Source organism: Nicotiana tomentosiformis, chromosome 2 (genome assembly GCF_000390325.3).
Source record: "Nicotiana tomentosiformis chromosome 2, ASM39032v3, whole genome shotgun sequence".
NCBI lineage: Eukaryota > Viridiplantae > Streptophyta > Magnoliopsida > Solanales > Solanaceae > Nicotiana > Nicotiana tomentosiformis.
Window position 1 is genome coordinate 53,170,614 of NC_090813.1, and position 20,949 is coordinate 53,191,562.

At 36.9% G+C, this 20,949-nt stretch overlaps 1 protein-coding gene and 1 long non-coding RNA gene across 3 annotated transcripts; one reads left to right on the plus strand and one right to left on the minus strand.

Moving 5' to 3' along the window:
- Positions 1-5,449: 5,449 nt before the first annotated feature.
- On the minus strand, positions 5,450-18,209 carry LOC104113668 (uncharacterized). 2 transcript variants are annotated; one of them, XM_009623908.4, is made up of 11 exons: positions 18,071-18,169; positions 16,317-16,527; positions 15,547-15,927; positions 14,814-15,058; positions 9,593-9,677; positions 9,298-9,483; positions 9,056-9,223; positions 8,757-8,972; positions 7,257-7,428; positions 6,116-6,287; positions 5,450-5,993 (listed from the first exon to the last, which is right to left on the minus strand). In XM_009623908.4, exons 3-11 carry the CDS (start codon positions 15,895-15,897, stop codon positions 5,897-5,899), a joined length of 1,692 nt encoding a protein of 563 aa, XP_009622203.1. In that variant the 5' UTR covers positions 15,898-15,927; positions 16,317-16,527; positions 18,071-18,169; the 3' UTR covers positions 5,450-5,896. The 2 variants fall into 2 exon arrangements, with proteins under 2 accessions (XP_009622203.1, XP_009622202.1); XM_009623907.4 differs by lacking the exon at positions 16,317-16,527 and having other exon boundaries at positions 18,071-18,209.
- Positions 18,210-18,345: 136 nt separating this feature from the next.
- Positions 18,346-19,692, plus strand: LOC104113667 (uncharacterized). Its single transcript, XR_004511479.2, has 3 exons — positions 18,346-18,677; positions 18,770-18,984; positions 19,432-19,692. It is a non-coding gene; the product is annotated as an uncharacterized lncRNA (long non-coding RNA).
- The last annotated feature ends 1,257 nt before the right edge of the window (positions 19,693-20,949 follow it).

Genomic DNA, 20,949 nt, shown 5'->3' on the forward strand with positions numbered 1-20,949 from the left:
TCCAGGCACGTCTGTATCTGCGGGCCCAAATGCGCATCTGCACTTCCGCTTCTGTGGCCAAGGAACGCTTTTGTGCACGCGCTCCTGCGAGCCACGCCCCTTTCTGCGATCAACAAGCCTCCCAGGCCTTTCCGCTTCTGTGATCAACCGTCCGCAGAAGCGACTCCGCTTCTGCGGTCTTCACGTCGCAACCTGCGACCACTGGCCATTTCCCCCAGCCCCACATCTGCGCCCAATTGCTCGCTTCTGCGGGCTCGCACCTGCGGTCAATCTTGTGCAGGTACGATTACACCAGAACTGGTGCCTTCAGCCATTCTCACAAATCCAAATTTGATCTGTTAACCGTCTGGAATCCATCCGAGGCCCCCGGGACCTCAACCAAACTTACCAACAAGTCCTAAAACTTCATACGGACTTAGTCGAGCCTTTAGATCACATCAAACAATACTAAAAAAATACGAGTTGCACATCGATGCAAGCCTAATGAACTTTAAAACTTCAAACTTCTACATCTGATGCCGAATCCTATCAAATCAAGTCCGATTGACCTCAAATTTTGCACACAAGTTATAATTGACATTACAGACCTATTCTAACTTTCGGAATCGAAATCCAACCCCGATATCAAAAATTTCACTCCCGGTCCAACTTTTCAAAATTTAATCAATTTTTCAACTTTCGCCAACTGACGCTAAAATGACTTACGGACCTCCAATTCAACATCCGAACATGTTCCTAAGACCTAAATCACCCTATGGAGCTACTGGAACCGTCAAAACTCTATTCCGAATTTATCTTCACACAATTCAAACTATGGTCGATTTCTACGACTTAAACTTCTATTTTATGGACTATGTGTCCCATTACACTCCGAAGCCGTAAACAGATCCTCCCGACAAGTCGCGTAACCACAAAATAAAGTAGAGGGAGCAATAAATAGGGATTCGGGGCTAATACTCTCAAAACGACCGGTTGGATTGTTACACCTAAGTTTTGAAATTACGTCAAATATCCCAAAAATATTACTACATGCTATACCTCCTTATATTCCAAAACTTATCATAATATTCTACTTTAGAATACAATCCAAAATTTACCACAATATTCTAATTTAAAATACAGTATCCAAATGGAATATACCATAATATGCTAATTTTTAATATAGTATTCAAATTAAATATACCATAATATTTTAATTTGGAATACAATATTCTAACTAAATATACCACGATATTCTAATTTGGAAAAATCTAAACTTAGCTTACCACTATATTTTAATGAAGAGTACAATATCAAAATCAAACATACCACAATATTCTAATTTGAACTATAATATTCAAACAAAACATACCATGATATTCTAATTCAAAAAATCAAAACCTAGCTTACCATAATTAATATTCTAATGATAGTACAATATCCACCAAACATACCACATTATTCTAATGAAGAATACAATATTTAAATAAAGCATACTATTTATTATATTCTAATTTGAAATTTATTATTCAAATTAAACATCCATAATATTCTAATTTGGAATATAATATCCGAACGAAATATACCAAAATGTTTTAACTTGTAATATAGTATCCAAACCAAGCATACCACAATATTCTAATTTGGAATACAGTTTGGAATATAATATTCAAACCAAACATACCACAATATTCTAACTTGGAATACAGTATCCGAACAAAATATGTTATAGTATTCTAATTTAGAATATAATATTCGAACAAAATATATTACATCATTCTAAATTGGAATACAATATCCAAATCAAATATATGATAATTTTCTAATTTGAAATACAATATTCAAAGTAAACATGCTACAGTATTCTAATTTGGAATACAATGTCTAAACTAAATATACCACAATATTCTAATTTGGAATACACAGCATTCTATTTTGGAATACACAGTATTCTATTTTGGAATATAGTAGGTATATATAATAAAATAAAGTTATAAAGTAGGTATATAGGTTAAAATAAATTTATAAAGTAGGTATACAAGATAAAATAAATATTTTAATTATATATGGTATTAACTGGCGTTTTAAATGGGCATATCGCGCAGATTAACCTAAATTTTAAGAAAACACAAAAAACACTAGAATCATATTTCACTAAATTGTCTTAGATATTTTTCTAATTTTAAAAAATTATTATTTATAATATTAATGGGACCATATATTTATATAGGGGTCTTCCAAAAATATATTATCTTATTATCTTATCGAAATCGGTGATTTTTTCCACTGGTCCAAGTTGGAACAGGAGAAAAATATTATCTTAGAGAGTTTATTAATTTAAAAAGGTTCAACTGTAAATTAGAGAGTTTTTTGGCTATAAGTTGGACTCGTGCTTGGGCACAATAAAAGGACGAACCCACCAACATATAAATATATTTGTTTTAGATCAATCAAGAATATATATATAATTTTCAAGAAATACTATAGTAGAATCTTCAGTTTATCATTATGGTGGATCAAATATTGGTGTTTGAAGTGTAAGCCTCACGACACAAGGTGGTTTCTATGCCTCGCCCTAGGATGAGTTCCACTTTTGCCTTTTAAAACATTTTCCCAAAACCTATGTTAATATTCTTGATTTCATAACGGTGACACTGAAAACAATAGTATTTTGGTCTCAAATTGTAAATAAACCACTGTATGCATCCTAATTACATATTCTTGATCGCCTTCTCACTGTTTTTGCACGATAATTTTGGGGCTTAATTATTCCTTTTCAGCATTGCATGATGACTAGTAGCTAGCAAAAGTTAGCATAGTGTAATAAGTAGCTAGTAGGTAGGAAATCTCTAATTCAACTCTGAGTCTTTTCTTAGTGCGGTTTTCTCATGATAAAATCAGGACTTAATTGTTTTTCTTTAAATTGCTTGATAATATTTAAAGCATGTCTGCTCAAAATAAACATTTTGGTTGGACTGTTCCTTACTTCTCAACCAAGAATAGACCTAATGAATTTGACCATTCAATTGTACTTTTTCGTCCATTTGAATGGAATGTTTTTGACCTTTTTTTTTGTGATTCACGATATTTGATTTTTTCAGATATTAAGAAAGAATTAATTTTAAAAAATAATAAAGATTAATCAGATCAATTTTATTATTAACTAATGTCAAAAGATGGATTCCTTAATATGTGTAAGAACAACAAAAAAATTAATTAGTGGACCAGAGGGAGTACTAGATAAAAAAAATAAAAATAAAAAAGGTGTATTTGGAATTTCTTTCAGTTCAAGTGGACGTTTTTCTTTTCAATAAAGCCCCTTATATCAGTTTTATCATTAATATTATTTTTACATCGTGATTTTTAAAAATATAATAATAAAATTTTGAGAAAAAATAATTTTGAGTCAAAAGTCAAGTCAATTCCGGGTGCTAGTACCCCACTCCTTTTCTCTTATCTTGAAATTGTTAATTTTTCTGTCTTCATTTCTTGGATAGCATTCAAGGGTCATGTTGCTTCTAGGAAATAGCACAGAAGAGGAATCATGCTTGAAAACAAAGATGTAAGTATTACTTTTAGGAAAATTTAATTGATTATCATTTACTTTGTGATGCACAGCTCTTGCTTCTTCCTCAATTACGCTGATTATTGAAGAATGCTCTAAACAAAAGAAGCATGATTTACTTATCTGTACCAGTAATTTAATTCTATTTAATGATAAAAATCGAATTATCATTAAATTAAATGGAACCAAGAAAAAATAAATGCAAGATTGGAGCGGCCAAAGGTCACAATTCACTGTAACGTAATGCTTGGAATTTGTTGTTTACTTTCAAGTCAAATCCTTGTTCATATCTAGTCAAGGAAATTAGTCAGAGTCTATTGATACCTTCGTTAGATTGCTGCCTTTTATTCGAAAGGCTACTCATTGTTCTACTTTGTGAACAACAAGTAAACTCTTGCGAATACTCAAATATACACACATAGTTACACACATATATGTATAAGGATAAAGATGAACTAGTACATATAGTACTCCCTTCTGAACTTTTTATTTGCCGTTCAAGGTTTTGGGCACCTATATATTAATTAAGAAAACTTATGTTAGTTGGAGTAGTAAGGGCGGAACTGAAAAAAATTAATTAATGCCTTCTTTTGCTATAAAGTGACAAATAAAAAGAACAAATGGAATTATTCATTTGAAGAGTTTTTTTTTTTTTTTTTGGTTTTAATAAAGAGTGAAGCTGGCTAGTTATAAAGTAATGAGTAGTATGGAATGAAACAAATTATTTAGCAAAACTAGTCATGTATTACTTCTTGCTCACTAGATGTGTGTATCGAATAGTTTTACTTTGACAAAGTGAATACTTTAAAATAAGGTGCATGATAGAGAGAACTTGAAGAATGTGGACTTATCTCATAAACTACCAAAAGTCGCCACAGGTTTGAGCTGAATAAGTCAATTTTGATAGTTGAGAGCCTATGTAAGTTGTTTTGACGAATCCCCATGGAACCAAAAAAACAATACAAAATTCTTTTGTAAAAAATTAGATAGAATAATACAAATTTTTTCCGTAGTTTTTGTAGATCAAATATTAAAAAGAAAAGAAGAGAAGGGCAGAAGTGATTAAGTGAAGAATACGCTGACCAAGATGACAACATTCGACCTTTGATTTCAAGCCCCTTTTTTTCTAGGTCTACTTCCGTTAGCAGAAAATATTAAATCTTGAGATGGACTACATATACAATATGGGAAAATAATACTAAAATTTTCACGTCATGGAGTATAATCAATATTTTTATTACCCTATAAAGGACAAAATCAATAAACTACCCGATATTCTTTCCCCAATATCAGAGTATTTTACTAGAATCTGTGTGAATTCCATTGATGAAAAACTTGTGATGACAATAACATGTTAACAATCGATGTACAACACTTATAGTTGGCAATCCTTTTCTTCAAATTAACCGAAAAATTACCTTCTTTTTTTAAAATTTATGACTTGTCAGGAAGTCAGATTTATAACTACATAATAAAAACCACAAAACAAAAGATATAGGACATAGTCAATGAGCTAAGCGTTCACACTTGTTCACATATGAAAGAGGAACATGTGGGCCTTTCAACTTTCAAGGTTGAAAAGATTTGCAGCAGATAATTCAAATGGAGGCTGAATCAAGACAGATAGAAATCACCTAACCACCTTGATTTTGAGTTTTGACTAACCACCACAACAATTTTCATACCAAGTGAATTTTCTTTTCCTTGTCCTTGCTAAAAAGAATACATTAGTATCATGTTTTGTACCATAAGACGTATATTTTTCTTCATTGTAAAACACATCGTGGTGAGAGGCCCAAGTCCAACTTACTATTCCTAAAGCAAGTATGCTTACCACACACGGGCTAATATTATGCTCTGAGCAAGTGTCGAAGGAACTAGAGAAAATCCAGTCAAAGGGTAAACTAAGGTTGTAAATCCTTTTCACATGACATTTTACTTAATTTGGTAATAATTTAATCCAGTGGAATTCAAAATAACATAGGTTTAATTGTCCAATGGATTCCACTCATTTCTTAGCCACTATTACTACGTCCAGAAAACGAAGATTAAGGCAACATCTTCCGAATTCAAGAACCTACCACATAACAAACCCATCTGAAAAGAAAGAACTAAGAGGACACTTCCACAGCTTGACTCCACAGAACTGCATGAATAGTAATGATAAGCCTGGACAATATAAAACCAGCAGAGATTTACCGATAGCAACGAACAAGTAAACCGCACATTCACTATCCCTCAACAAGTGCAGTACTACTCTTCAACAGTGATCTAATAGTTGAATTTGGTATTTCAAAAGGAAGAGAAGAGAAGGAAATGGTTTTGTGTTTCCAATATTACTTGTCAGTTTCATCACTGCTGATGCTGCTCATATATCTGCATATAAGTCTCAGAAAGTGCAACCATTTGGGGAAGAGTTTCAGAAACATGTAGGTCTTGCATCTCATACCTGCGTCAATTAAAAGCATTAGGTTATCAAGTAATAAAATCAACCATTCCCTCTTTTCTTTTCCAAAGGTTATCATGTAATACTTGCATCTCTTTTCTTTTGATATAAGCTGTGTAACTAACCAAAGTTCTTCTGATTTTCGTTGGACAAACACCCTGTAGGATCCTTCACCTGGCTTACCATCATGAACAATATTAGCAATCAAATCATACTTTGAGCGAAGCTTCTCATTCTCCTTTGGTGCTGGCAGAGGAATATAATCCTTGAGCTCTAGATTCTTCACCGGGAAGTTAACTGAAAAAAGATGCATCAAGCGTCATAAGTTACGAAATAGAAGCCTAACAGTGCAGTTCCAAAGTCTTAACTATAAATACTCGAGGTTTAGAACTTTTTTGCATTATCTAGTTTTTTGTTTCTTTCCTCCTCCACACCGCCCTCTCCCTGCTCCCTAGCTGCTTTCTCCTGTGTGGAGAACGTGTAGTGCAAGTGGACTCTCTAACAAGCAGAATAAAAGATATTTTGATCAGAAAAAAGAAATTACACACCACTGATCCAGCAGAAAGTAAACCTAGAACACTAAACCCCTCATCCCTCGTCTCCCCATCCCCCTTCCTTAAACGCCCGTATGTGGAGAATTTGGAATCAGAAAGAACAATTCTAACAAGCAATATAAACCAAAGCTTCAAACTAACAAAAGCTAGAACTTCAAACCCCTTGCTCCTCCCTGCCACCCACCCCTCAAAAGAAGTATTTACTATTTACTGATATTCAAAGTGTAAAAGAGGCTAAGCGATATCCTAATCTACAGTAAGGTCTAGTATATGCTGATGGGTAGCAGAACCAGGGCTTGAATAGAACAGCTTGGTATCATGTCCAACCAAAAATACCAATTTGAGGGATGAGAATTGGACAGTATGAGTGAAAAACCACAGATATTTCACAAAAATGGACTAGTATATTCCCACGACATTTTTGGAGAAATGAACTTTTAATATGATAGGCAACTTAGGCAGTCTTCTTCTTCCTTTAATTCTGGAATTATTGTTTCCCTATTACCAAATTTCCTTCTTTTGGGTGGGGGAAGCTGTGTGGGAGAAGAGGTACTGGCGAGCTAGCAGGAGTACTGACGAAGCTTTTAAATCCCTTGGAGAAGGGGATATTACTGACAAAGCTGTAGAATTGACAAGGCTTCTACATTCACTATGAGTTGGATGTTTTGGTAATTTCATTCAATTCAAGGATAATATCAATATGAGTACTCACCAAGCGTCGGATTTTTCTCCATAAAGAAATTGTTCTTTGTAAACCTTCGCATGTGGAGAATTAGATACTGCGGCAATTTTGTTACACGGTATCTCATCCTCGCTATACGAGGCCTTACAACTTCAGTCACAGTCTCACCGTCAAACTTCTTAAGTATGTTGAATAATGGTACCTGCATTTACAAAAATCAATCAAGTACAAACTTGAGATGCATCATATGGTAAAAGGATGTAGATAATGAGGTCAATACTCAAGAGATTAAAGTTTCCAAATTTCGTGAACCATATTAGACAAAGTTCAAAAGCAGGTGTTTCATTAAGTTTGAAGAACTTGTTAGACACATTGAATAGAAATCGATGGATTAATAGCCTCTTATCTACTTTGCGAAGCTAAAAAGATGAAAAAACAACCATCAAAAGAGAGCAGAAATAGATCATGAATGTGTGCAAATAGGCATCTACACCGTAATTATCAAACTGTATCACCAACAAGCATATTCCCCTCAAGTTAATAAAATTCAAGAGATCCCACCTCCAACTCAAAGAATGACAAATACCTCCCTTGTTGACACAGACTAAGTGAAGGGCATTAAATTTGAACAAAAATTGCATGATGCCCTGAATATTTTGTCACCTGCTATTCCCTTGGTGGGAGTTGAGAGGGAGAAATCATTTCCTTAATTCTTCTATTTACTCCCTTTTTTCCCATACACTTCATTTTCTGTTTTCCCAGTCCTTACCTCCTCTCATTTCATTTCTTTGCTCTCATACTCTACCTCTCTTTCTTAGTGTGTCCTCCCTCCCCCAACACACAAGACCAACATCCAGAACAATCAAGATATTAAATTGACGAAAAATTAGTCAGTAGAGCAAAGATCACAATAGGGCCAGGATAACACGGCTATAGTTACAAGAACCCTACATTTGTGTAACGGCCAATGATTTATTGCATGAAGATAACTGCATCGTGAGAATAACACTTGGTAAAATAGTTGTACTTGCAGATATCATTCTAAATTGTAGTAGTAACTAATATCAAGTGAATGAACTATCTAAACTAGAAGAGAGGTGCTTCTCCTTATTTAAACTACAGAGAAAGTCTTGAGCTTTAACCAACTAGAAAGGAAACTCTCTGTAGTTAACCCAAAATTTTAGCACATCTACATAAAATTTCATTCACCTCAGATCACTCAAATATCCATTTAAACTCTACAACACTCGATAAACGAACTTGGAGAACTTTTTTTCAAGTGCAAAAATATTTCTCAAAGAGTCGCACTTTCACATTTTCTAGCTGACATCTAGACACTTGCATTTCTGCATGCGCATAACGTATTAGAACAATAATACATTCAAAATGGCCAGGTAAAGGGGATGAAAAAAGTCAAATATGATGACCACCATTCTCCACGAATCCTCGAGGAGGAAAAAAAAACAAGAAAAAAGGCAAAACATTTCCAATGATAATCACAATAAAAATTTTAAACTTGAAAAAACAAACCTGGGGAATAATATTCTTTTCCATGACATCTTTAAAAAGAGGTGGGGGTGGCAAATCGAGTCCAAGCATTAAGAAAGGCATTCTGCTACTTTCCATGGCGATATTGTGAGATCCATGTTGACCATCTTCCCCATTGCCATTATTCGGGGCATCCCCATTCTCCCTCTTTTCTGCAATAGGTCTACTATGCATCTCTTTCACAACCTCCAATTCCCCCTATACAAGAAGTTTCACATATTACCATAATAATCGACAAGTATATTTGAAAATGTTGAAGACAGTTATCTGTTGCAGCAAACCTGAAAGCACCGGTGGATTATGCTACTGCCTTTTTTGGAAGTTCTAAGCTCGGCGTGAAGGGTATTCAGAAGCCATGACATAAATTCAACAGGGTCAGACTGTGCACCTATCCGAAAACGTTTTTTACTAGCTTTCATAACTGCTTGCAAGAACTCATGCGGACTCACCTGCACAAACATTAGTTAAAATAAGAAGACCATGAAGAACAGACAAAGCGGAATTCACCAATGCTGGTATGCACCTGTCCCTTAAAGTTCCGTGCATGCCAAATCTTTCGGGTGAGCTCTCCAAATCGATGAACAAGAGGAGATCTACTGTGTTGATAATTTTCAGGGATAAGAAAGAAGTTTCTCAAAGGAGTTACTCGCATCAAAGACTGAATCGTAACATTGACAAAATCAGTCTCCTTGATGTTATTCAGCCCAACCTAACGTATGCCCCAGCACCAAAAGATTAGCATCTAGACTAAAAGAGACATAGTAACTTGAAACACTTATATACTAAACAAATAAATGCAGCATAAAGAAGTTTATTACCGTTCCAGGAAGATAATCAGACCCATCAAGTGCCCTAGACCATTGTCGGCTCTTATCGAGTTGTTCAACCTGCTCCCCATTAAATCTGTCAAATAAATACCAAGCAAACAAACATGGTGAATCACAGTAATCTTTTTGTTAATTTACAGCATGTATATAGTGTAGTATTGTCCCACATTGGTAGAGGAGTAGTATGTCCTTGTATAGTATAGTTATAAATAAGGACCTCTTGTGTAGTATTATTCATTCATTCAATATATCAATAACATATTTTCTCCCGTGCCTTCTCACATGGTATCAGAGCAATTGTGAGAGACTTATCGCTGTGCATAAATTCCAGCGATTCCGGAAAAGAGAAATCAGTATTTTTTAAGGTTGTTTTCTATCTGCTTCATTTCTGTCAGTGTTGTGCAAAATCCAACACTACCACAAGAGTCGTCACTGTCCGGCGACCAAACCCCAGTGAACAACTCCGGCAGAAGCAGCCTCACGCGCCTCCACGCGCCACCAGAAGCTCACGCGCCGGCGCGTACGACCACTTCCGGCCATTTTTTGAAAATCTTCCTTCAGAACAGTTGGGTCGCCTGGTAATTCCGATCCTACCCCTACTGTTTTCATTTCATTCCGACAACTTTGAGTTTTTTCCGGTAGCTACAGTACTATTCCGACAGCTACAGTAGATTCCGGCAGCTACAGTATTTCAGTATTCTATTTCTGTGTTTCCGTACACTGTTTCAGTGGATTACAGTTGATTCTTTCTCCTATTTGGTAATAATTTGCAACAATATCTTTGGGATTTGATGCTTTTGGGTCTAGAAACATGAGTTCTGGAAACTCTAGTGCTATTATTACCTCGGAACCTTTAATGGGAGGTTCAAACTACTTAGCTTGGGCTTCATCTGTCGAGTTATGGTGTAGAGGTCAAGGTGTTCAAGATCATCTAATCAAACAGTCTAGCGATGGAGATGAAAAGGCAATAGCACTTTGGGCAAAAATCGATGCTCAGTTATGTAGCATCTTGTGGCGATCTATTGATTCCAAGTTGATGCCCTTGTTTCGTCCATTCCAGACATGTTATTTGGTTTGGGCAAAGGCACGCACCTTATACACTAATGACATATCTTGCTTCTATGATGTGATATCACGGATGACAAACTTAAAGAAGCAGGAATTGGATATGTCTACTTACTTGGGTCAAGTACAGGCAGTCATGGAGGAATTTGAGAAGTTGATGCCAGTTTCGGCTAGTGTGGAAAAACAACAAGAGCAGCGACAGAAGATGTTTCTCGTTCTTACCCTCGCTGGACTTCCTAATGATCTTGATTCAGTACGCGACCAGATTTTGGCTAGTCCGTCTGTCCCGACAGTTGATGAATTATTCTCTCGATTACTCCGCCTTGCTGCAGCACCAAGTCCACCAGCGAGCTCATCACAGATACTTGATTCCTCTGTTCTTGCATCCCAGACAATGGATATTCGGGCATCTCAAACTATGGAGCATAGACGAGGAGGAGGTCGTTTTGGAAGATCTAGACCCAAGTGTTCTTATTGTCACAAACTTGGACACACTCGTGAAATGTGTTATTCCTTACATGGTCGTCCACCCAAAAATGCTTACATTGCTCAGACCGAGACTCCAGGTAACCAAGGATTTTCTTTATCTAAAGAAGAATATAATGAGCTCCTTCAGTATCGAGCAAGTAAGCAGACATCTCCACAAGTAGCCTCAGTTGCTCAGACTGATACTTCTGTTTCTGGTAATTCTTTTGCTTGTGTTTCCCAGTCTAGCACTCTTGGCCCATGGGTCATGGACTCCGGCGCTTCTGATCACATCTCTGGTAATATATCACTTTTGTCAAATATTGTATATTCACAGTCTCTTCCCACTGTTACTTTAGCCAATGGATGTCAAACTAAGACAAAAGGAGTTGGACAAGCTAATCCCTTGTCTTCTATCACCCTAGATTCCGTTCTTTATGTCCCTGGCTGTCCTTTTAGTCTTGCATCTGTTAGTCGTTTGACTCGTGCCCTCCATTGTGGTATATACTTTATTGACGATTCTTTTATTATGCAGGACCGCAGTACGGGACAGACAATTGGTACAGGACGTGAATCAGAAGGCCTTTACTACCTTAACTCACTCAGTCCTTCCACAACATGTCTAGTTACAGATCCTCCAGATCTAATCCACAGACGTTTAGGACATCCGAGTTTATCCAAACTTCAGAAGATGGTGCCTAGTTTATCTAGTTTGTCTACATTAGATTGTGAGTCGTGTCAACTTGGGAAACATACCCGAGCCTCCTTTTCGCGTAGTGTTGAGAGTCATGCAGAGTCTGTCTTCTCCTTAGTTCATTCTGATATATGGGGTCCTAGTAGAGTCAGTTCATCCTTGGGATATCGTTACTTTGTCAGTTTCATTGATGATTATTCAAGATGTACTTGACTTTTCTTAATGAAAGATCGTTCTGAGTTATTTTCTATATTCCAGAGTTTCTGTGCTGAAATCAAAAACCAATTTGGTGTTTCTATTCGCATTTTTCGCAGTGATAATGCCTTAGAATATTTATCTTCTCAATTTCAGCAATTTATGACTTCTCAGGGAATTATTCATCAGACATCTTGTCCTTATACCCCTCAGCAAAATGGGGTTGCTGAGAGAAAGAATAGGCACCTTATTGAGACTGCTCGCACACTTCTAATTGAATCTCGTGTTCCGTTGCGTTTTTGGGGCGATGCAGTTCTCACAGCTTGTTATTTGATTAATCGGATGCCTTCATCTCCCATCAAGAATCAGATTCCGCATTCAGTATTGTTTCCCCAGTCACCCTTATACTCTCTTCCACCTCGTGTTTTTGGGAGCACGTGTTTTGTTCATAACTTAGCCCCTGGGAAAGATAAGTTAGCTCCCCGTGCTCTCAAGTGTGTCTTCCTTGGTTATTCTCGTGTTCAGAAGGGATATCGTTGTTATTCTCCAGATCTTCGTAGGTACCTTATGTCAGCTGACGTCACATTTTTTGAGTCTAAACCTTTCTTTACCTCTGCTGACCACCATGATATATCTGAGGTCTTACCTATACCGACCTTTGAGGAGTTTACTATAGCTCTTCCTCCACCTTCGACCACAGAGTTTTCATCCATACCAACCGTTGAGGAGTCTAGTGTTGTTCCCCCTAGTTCCCCGGCCACAGGAACACCTCTTGACTTATCATCGTCGTTTGCGTCCTCCATCAGGCCCAACTGGTTCTCGTCCTGCACTTGACCCTGCTCCTGCTGCGGACCCTGCTCCTAGTACACCGATTGCACTTCGGAAAGGTATAAGGACCACACTTAACCCTAATCCTCATTATGTCGGTTTGAGCTATCATCGTCTGTCATCACCCCATTATGCTTTTATATCTTCTTTGTCCTCCTAAGTCTACAGGTGAAGCGTTGTCTCATCCAGGATGGCGCCAGGCTATGAGTGACGAGATGTCTGCTTTACATACAAGTGGTACTTGGGAGCTTGTTCCTCTTCCCTTAGGTAAATCTACTGTTGGTTGTCGTTGGGTTTATGCAGTCAAAGTTGGTCCCGATGGACAGATTGATCGACTTAAGGCCCGTCTTGTTGCCAAAGGATATACTCAGATATTTGGGCTCGATTACAGTGATACCTTCTCTCCCGTGGCTAAAGTGGCTTCAGTCCGCCTTTTTCTATCCATGGCTGCGGTTCGTCATTGGCCCCTCTATCAGCTGGACATTAAAAATGCCTTTCTTCACGGTGATCTTGAGGATGAGGTTTATATGGAGCAACCACCTGGTTTTGTTGCTCAGGGGGAGTCTCGTGGCCTTGTATGTCGCTTGCGTCGGTCACTTTATGGTCTAAAGCAGTCTCCTCGAGCCTGGTTTGGTAAGTTCAGCACGGTTATCCAGGAGTTTGGCATGATTCGTAGTGAAGCTGATCACTCTGTGTTTTATCGGCACTCCGCTTCAAGTCTCTGTATTTATCTGGTAGTCTATGTTGATGATATTGTTATTACTGGCAATGATCAGGATGGTATTACCAACTTGAAACAGCATATCTTCCAGCACTTCCAAACTAAGGATCTAGGCAGATTGAAGTACTTTCTGGGTATTGAGGTTGCCCAGTCTAGCTCAGGTATTGTTATTTCTCAAAGAAAATATGCTTTAGACATTCTTGAGGAGATGGGAGTGATAGGTTGCAGACCTGTTGACACTCCGATGGATCCGAATTCTAAACTTATGCCAGGACAGGGGGAGCCGCTTAGCGATCCTGCAAGCTATAGGCGGCTGGTTGGAAAATTAAATTATCTCACAGTGACTAGACCCGACATTTCCTATCCTGTGAGTGTAGTAAGTCAGTTTATGAATTCTCCCTGTGATAGTCATTGGGATGCAGTTGTCCGCATTATTCGATATATAAAATCGGCTCCAGGCAAAGGGTTACTCTTTGAGGATCGAGGTCACGAGCAGATCATTGGATACTCAGATGCTGATTGGGCAGGATCACCTTCTGATAGACGTTCTACGTCTGGATATTGTGTTTTAGTAGGAGGAAATTTGGTGTCCTGGAAGAGCAAGAAACAGAATGTAGTTGCTCGGTCTAGTGCAGAAGCAGAATATCGAGCAATGGCTATGGCAACATGTGAGCTAGTCTGGACCAAACAATTGCTCAAGGAGTTGAAATTTGGTGAAATCAGTCGGATGGAACTTGTGTGCGATAATCAAGCTGCCCTTCATATTGCATCAAATCCGGTGTTCTATGAGAGAACTAAACACATTGAGATTGATTGTCACTACGTCAGAGAAAAGATACTTTCAGGAGAGATTGCTACAAAGTTTGTGAGGTCAAATGATCAACTTGCAGATATCTTCACCAAGTCTCTCACTGGTCCTCGTATTAGTTATATATGTAACAAGCTCGGTACATATGATTTGTATGCACCGGCTTGAGGGGGAGTGTTAATTTACAGCATGTATATAGTGTAGTATTGTCCCACATTGGTAGATGAGTAGTATGTCCTTGTATAGTATAGCTATAAATAAGGACCTCTTGTGTAGTATTATTCATTCATTCAATATATCAATAACATATTTTCTCCCGTGCCTTCTCACACTTTTCAAAGAAAGGATTACCAGCTAATAGATACTGGGGAAATATAACTACACAAAGCAAGGCGAACAAATAAATGGCGGCAGTCCAGAGTAAGTTGTGCCAAACCTTGGATTCAGCACGTGTATAATGTCATCAAGCGATGGATCTATGACTTCATATCCATCAGGAAGACAATAAACTTTCTCTGTTCGTAAATTGATATACACATGGTGCCCTGCTTCAAGACTGTGTGTATATGCATGGGACTTGGGCCCCCTTCCTTGGAAATACTTCCCACAAACTAAACATGCATACACATTTAAATTTGTGAGAGAGACCGAGCAAAATTTCTCGAAGTCAAAATCCAATACCTGCAAAATTAGACAAAACATATAAAAGAGGATATTACCAGAGAGAGAGAGAGAGAGAGAGAGAGAGAGAGAGAGAGAGAGAGAGAGAGAGAGAGAGCCATCAGTCTTGACACATGAGCTAAACCAAATGTGTTTTACTGATGCAGTCAATAGAAATGCATCAAATCCAACGAAAAGAAGTTTGGTACTCAATTACTACAAGACACCCTTTTTTATAAGGAATTACTATCAGTCACTTAAACAAGAGTCCCAAAAGTATCAAGCTATTGTCCCTAAAGAAACAGAACGGAGAGATTTTAAAACCAAAGTAACGAATGGAGAAGCATATCAGAATTTCAGCACCACAAGGATGAAAAGTCGTCGCAATTTCGCTGTGCAATGTAAATTTCAGAATTTCATCATTAGATGTAAAATTTCAGTATAGCAATTTGTGCAGTCTAAATTATGATAGATAAACCTGTTCCAGAAAAACTGAATCAGGAGGCTACCTGTCTATTTACAGTATCAAGATAAGGGCAGTCCCTCCGAATTTCAATTGCACGATTTCGCTTCCCTTGGCTTCTACCATGATACTCATCATCCTCATCTTCTTCCTCGTCGTATGAGTAGCCATTTTGCTCCTTGTTTCCACCATTATTTATAACTTGCTCGGCAATGTGTCCTCTCCTTCCATCATCCTCATCGTCTTCATCATCATCATCATAAGATGCAAGTGGAAGAAGCGGATTCTCGAAAGCAATTGGTGGAAGAGAGGGAGAAGAATGCTCTATTACCTTCTGCCGTTTTGGGCTTGCCTCTTCAGCCACCAAGCTATCTTCTACTTCTCGCTTCTTTGTCATTCTCTTGTCACCTCAAACTACTAAGCTTCACTGGAGATGATCAAATTTCAGATCAGTTACCTCACATCAGTAACAATTCAAAGTAATCTCGAAATTATTTTGAACCAGAAGATAAAAGTTTTAATTTGCATATACTATAATTAGTTGAAAGATTATTTAGTAAAGGAAAATGAAATATAAAACATTGTCTCTAAAATCAATTTAATCACTTTGGCTAGATTCATTTATTCATCTTCAAAATTAAGAGCAGACATTCTGCAAATTCGCTAACCTAGAGTAAACCACAATGAAGCATACGACAAAGCTGATACCCATTTGAGTGTTTTTATCTTATTTTTCTTCAATTAGTCAACATAAAACAGAAGGTAAAAGGAATGACTAAAGAAGGAAAACGAAGATCAGTGTGCCAAGATCTTTACCAAAAGGAATCTAGTTCTTCACACTTGTGATGTTCCTCTCGAACAAAATTGTTTCTAGATTTTTAAAGGATGAGGGCCTGAAAGAAAAGACAACGTTCATCTATTTTCTTTCGCCGCCAAATACAGAAGCACTATCAAGGAACTCTTTTACTCTCATCTCCTTTTCCCAGTATCCTCCACAAGAACAACAGTCACGGCCTGCAAGTTGCATCTACATCGAGCCACAACCATTTAGACCAGATAATCTTACAATTCTCACAATCCAGTACACACCAAAATAAGCACTAAACACGTCACGTCCCATCTCCTAGCCCTCTAAACTCTGGCTGAGTGATTGCTGATACTACACGCCATACTTGCAACTAATATCTAATCCATATTTCCTTCTCGGTGACATTACAAGAATCAAAAAAGATTAAGTTAGAACACTCTGATAGTACAGAGTACAGTATCAGTTTCCCTTATTGGTACCACGCAGAAACCAAGCCTAGCGCATATACTTGCATCTCTCAGTTTGCAATTGTAGTATAGGTTAGCGGACCACAAAACTCGTAGGTGTTTAGGATGCTCAATGAATAAGGTGAATACAGTGGAAATATATCAACATCATGAAAAGAGAACATATGTAAGAAGTAGAGGCTGATTTTGGAAGATCAAAATTCCGAGGAAGAGATCTTTGACATGCTAAGCACGGAACAGACATGGTTGGTATATCTAGCAAGCATGTTATTATAGTCATGCTTTTTGAAAAACGTAGAAAAGAAATAAGAATGATCTTTTCTGTTTAACATAAGATGAAAAGCATTTTTGTTTCTTAGTATGAAACAAGCAATTCAAACAATAACTCAGTCTAATTTTGCCTTTTTCCTTTTCTGTCACCTGTAGGAAATCGAGAAGGATCAAAAACATTTAAGAGCACCCTGACTGATTATTCAAAGTTTTGGAGCAACATTTAGTAGCTGAATTTGGATTAAGGTGATAGTTCATTTAGACCTTCTTAAGATCTACAAACTATACCTATTGCACATCCATCTCCTTCGAAGAAATGCATCCTGTGCAATGTGTACATATCTACTATTATCTACAAAAAGCACTCCAAAAGTCTTACTAACTTAGTAAGTGCTATCACTCCAAAAGAAACTGAAGGTTAATACATAAAGCTGCATAACATTTATTAGGAACCCTACAACCAGGACGGCAATTTACTGCCAAATTAAATTATAACAATACCACAATCAATTAATCTACACCAAGTTATAACAGACAATAATATGGAAATCTAGTTAATTTAATCAGGCAAGTAGATCGAATTGGTAATACAGGTTTCAGTTCTAAGATGCAGTGGCAAGAGTAGATGCCCAAAAATCTTTGAAAAAACAACAACAACAAACCCAGTGTAATCCAACAAGTGGGGTATGGGGAGTATAGTGAATAGACAGACCTTACCCCAGGCTGTTTCCGATAGACTCAAAAAAATCTTTGAAAAAACAACCCAAAAAAAAAAGACCTAAGATACCGAAGTAAGAAAAAATCGAAAAAGCTCTTTTACTTCTCTACCCTAAATGCTTGAATAAAGCAAAACACAATTTCATAATTAGACTGAAATCGAGTAGGTTTAGCTGTAAAATTATCGCACAGATTCAAACACAATTCACTACAGGCAAAAAGTAACACATACACGAAGCAGTCAAATAAAGAGAAACGAACAATTGAAGAATGCGTAGGAGAATAGTTGTGGAGGAAGAGGAGAAAACCTGGAAATCGAAGTTTGAGAGGAACCCAACTTTTGCCAACGGACCAGAAAGTGCAAGGAGTATATATAAGCAAAAGGCAAAGCCTATACAATTTTGCGGTTTTTAATTTTATGCAATAGAGGTTTGGTTTAGGCCTCGGGCAATTATTTATTCCCTTTTAACTAGTATGTATACGAAAAATAATAAAAATTTCAACCACAGTATTTATTACTTATTTTAAATTTAATAAAATATACATCAATTAATATAAATATTATGGTAAATTATATACGGAGTCACTAATAATAAAGTAGAGTTTGAGTAGCTTGGTGTCGTCAGGCGTATTTTGGGAAAATTATAACTGCTTTAGCCTAACACAGGTGGTATCGTTATTTTACCCAGTTTTGACATGTACAACCGTCAAAATGAACGCTCAGTGCATAGGCTGGTTCTTCCTCCAGATTCTCACAGTTGCTCAAATCCTCTTCCAGTTTCGTTTGGAAAATGGGCGTTAATTCTACCTCTGTTTTTTGACCTTATTCTCCAACGATTTCACTTCTCTCCTTGGATCTATACTCTATGCTATGACCAGATAGTTCTGTCACAGATCTCTTGTTCAACTTTAAAGGTAATACATATTTCTTGCTTACTGTAAAGAAATATTTTTTTTTAAGTGAATTTATTGGGGTTCTCGGTATTTTTCTGATTGTTGTTGTGCAGAAATTGTTTATATTGGGTAAATTATTGGTCCATCATTCTCCGCACTGCGGCAGCTTGTGAACTCTGTTGCTTAACCAAAAGTCCTAAATTGAGGGAAATGCTAACGATACTCTTTTCTCCTGAGAAGAAAGCCGCGTATTGATGAAGATACAAAGGAGAATGGGAAATGTGATTTTCCCAATTAAAGTACATTTATAGAAGTGTAAGTCATACAGGTATTCCCTATGTGCTAATAGACTTGATTGTTTTCTTTTTTTTCCTGTGTAGAATAGGTTTTAATTTTTATTTTAACTATAAGAATCAAATTAGTCAGGAATCGAACATCACTCAAAAATGTATTTTATCTCAACAACATTTTCAGTCCCATAAAAAATTCTATATCCCCAATTTATAAAATCATGAATTATTTATTAGCTCATTAAATAATTTAAAATTCTAAGAAATTTTTGATATATTTAATCAGCTATCCTGCCATGTCCTAAAAGATATAAATCCATGATCCGAAATACAAATGAAATCTAGCGTAATTCATGCATTGTTGCTGCTCTCTTGCGAGCAGAGTATGTTCATAGGAAAACCAAAGAGACACCAGTTGCTTGGCATTTGTAGATTCCAACATGCTTTAGCTAATTATTCTTCTGAAGTTATTTTCTTCTTTTCAGTTGAAAGCTTGAGCCACTGCCAGTCCAAGACATGTTATATAAATTCAGTGTGTGAGATTCACTGCTATTAGTGAAACAGTCAATATATGAACCTCTATGCGAGATATATTTGTTATTTTGGTACTTTGTTAATGCAGTTGTTGAAATTCATTTCTCTGATCAGATGTTGTTTATCTGCTGGACTTTGAATCTATCTTTTTAGTTGGTACCAAGTTTTGTTAAGATCGACTAGTTTTTGGTAAAAAGGTCTTTTTACTGCAATTTTTTGTACTACTTGCCTTTTCCCCCTTTTAATAATTCTATTTATGTGATGACCCAAAATGTCATCTTTAAATCTAATAATTAATTCTGTATTCTAAGACCTCAAAAAGCACTATTTGTCACTCCTCGACTTGCGTGCGAAGTCCGTAAAATTTTCCGGATTGTTTTTATGTGAAAAATAGATTAAAATGTGAGCTAGAGCCTTAAAACTCAACTGGGTTGACTTTGGTCAACATTTTGAGCAAACGGACTCGGATCAGTATTTTGACAGTTCCGGTAGGTCCGTATCGTGATTTGGGACTTGGACGTATGCTCGAAATTTAATTTGGAGGTCCCTAGCTCAAGTTATGACCATTTAACGGAAACTAGTAATTTAAAGGCTAAAGATTTTCAAGTTTGACCACGGTGTTGACTTTTTGATATCGGAGTCGGAATCCGGTTTCTAAAATTTTCATAGCTCCGTTATGTCATTTATGACTTGTGTGCAAAATTTTAGGTCAATTGAACTTGATTCGATAGGTTTCGGCATCGAATATAGAAGTTGGAAATTTCATAATAGACTAAGGTTTCAAGTGAGTTCGCACAAGACCTAACTTCAAACGAGCATACCTCTATTGATATGAAGAGTTATATGGTGTATACCTATCAAATGAAAGATCCTTGAGTCTAGTTTCTAACGCTTCAAACCGTTCATCATTTGGACATTCCTACAAAAAGTTATGACCAAATTACCAAAGGCTGACAGAATGCGATTCTGCGACCATTATGCGATCGCAAAATGGTTATGCGACCGCAAACTGGTCGCAAAATGGTCCAGAACAGCCCAGTTCTGGGCACCGATTTGTGCGATCATTTTGCGACCCGCACACCAATTGTGCTGTTCATTGTGCGACCGCATACCTGTTTTCGGAGAGGTAATTTTTCTATTTTTATAACTCGACCCCATTTTGATAAATATGCTTTGGGGTTTATTTTGGGGCATTTATGTGATGATTTTAGAGAGAAGTGAGAGTGTTCTAGAGAGAGGAAGTAGATAAAGTGTCTTGTTCATCATATTCTTGTCCTAAGCCTTGAAAACCAACAAGAAATTCATCAAGTTCTTCGTTAAAGAGGTAAGGTTCTAACCCCTAATCTTCAATTTCGAGTTTGGGTAATGATGGGTGATTAAGAGTATGATTCTTGGGGTAAGTGTTCCTTATCCTATATTGATTATATTTCATGATTCCATGCTCATTTACATCATGAATCCGTGAATTT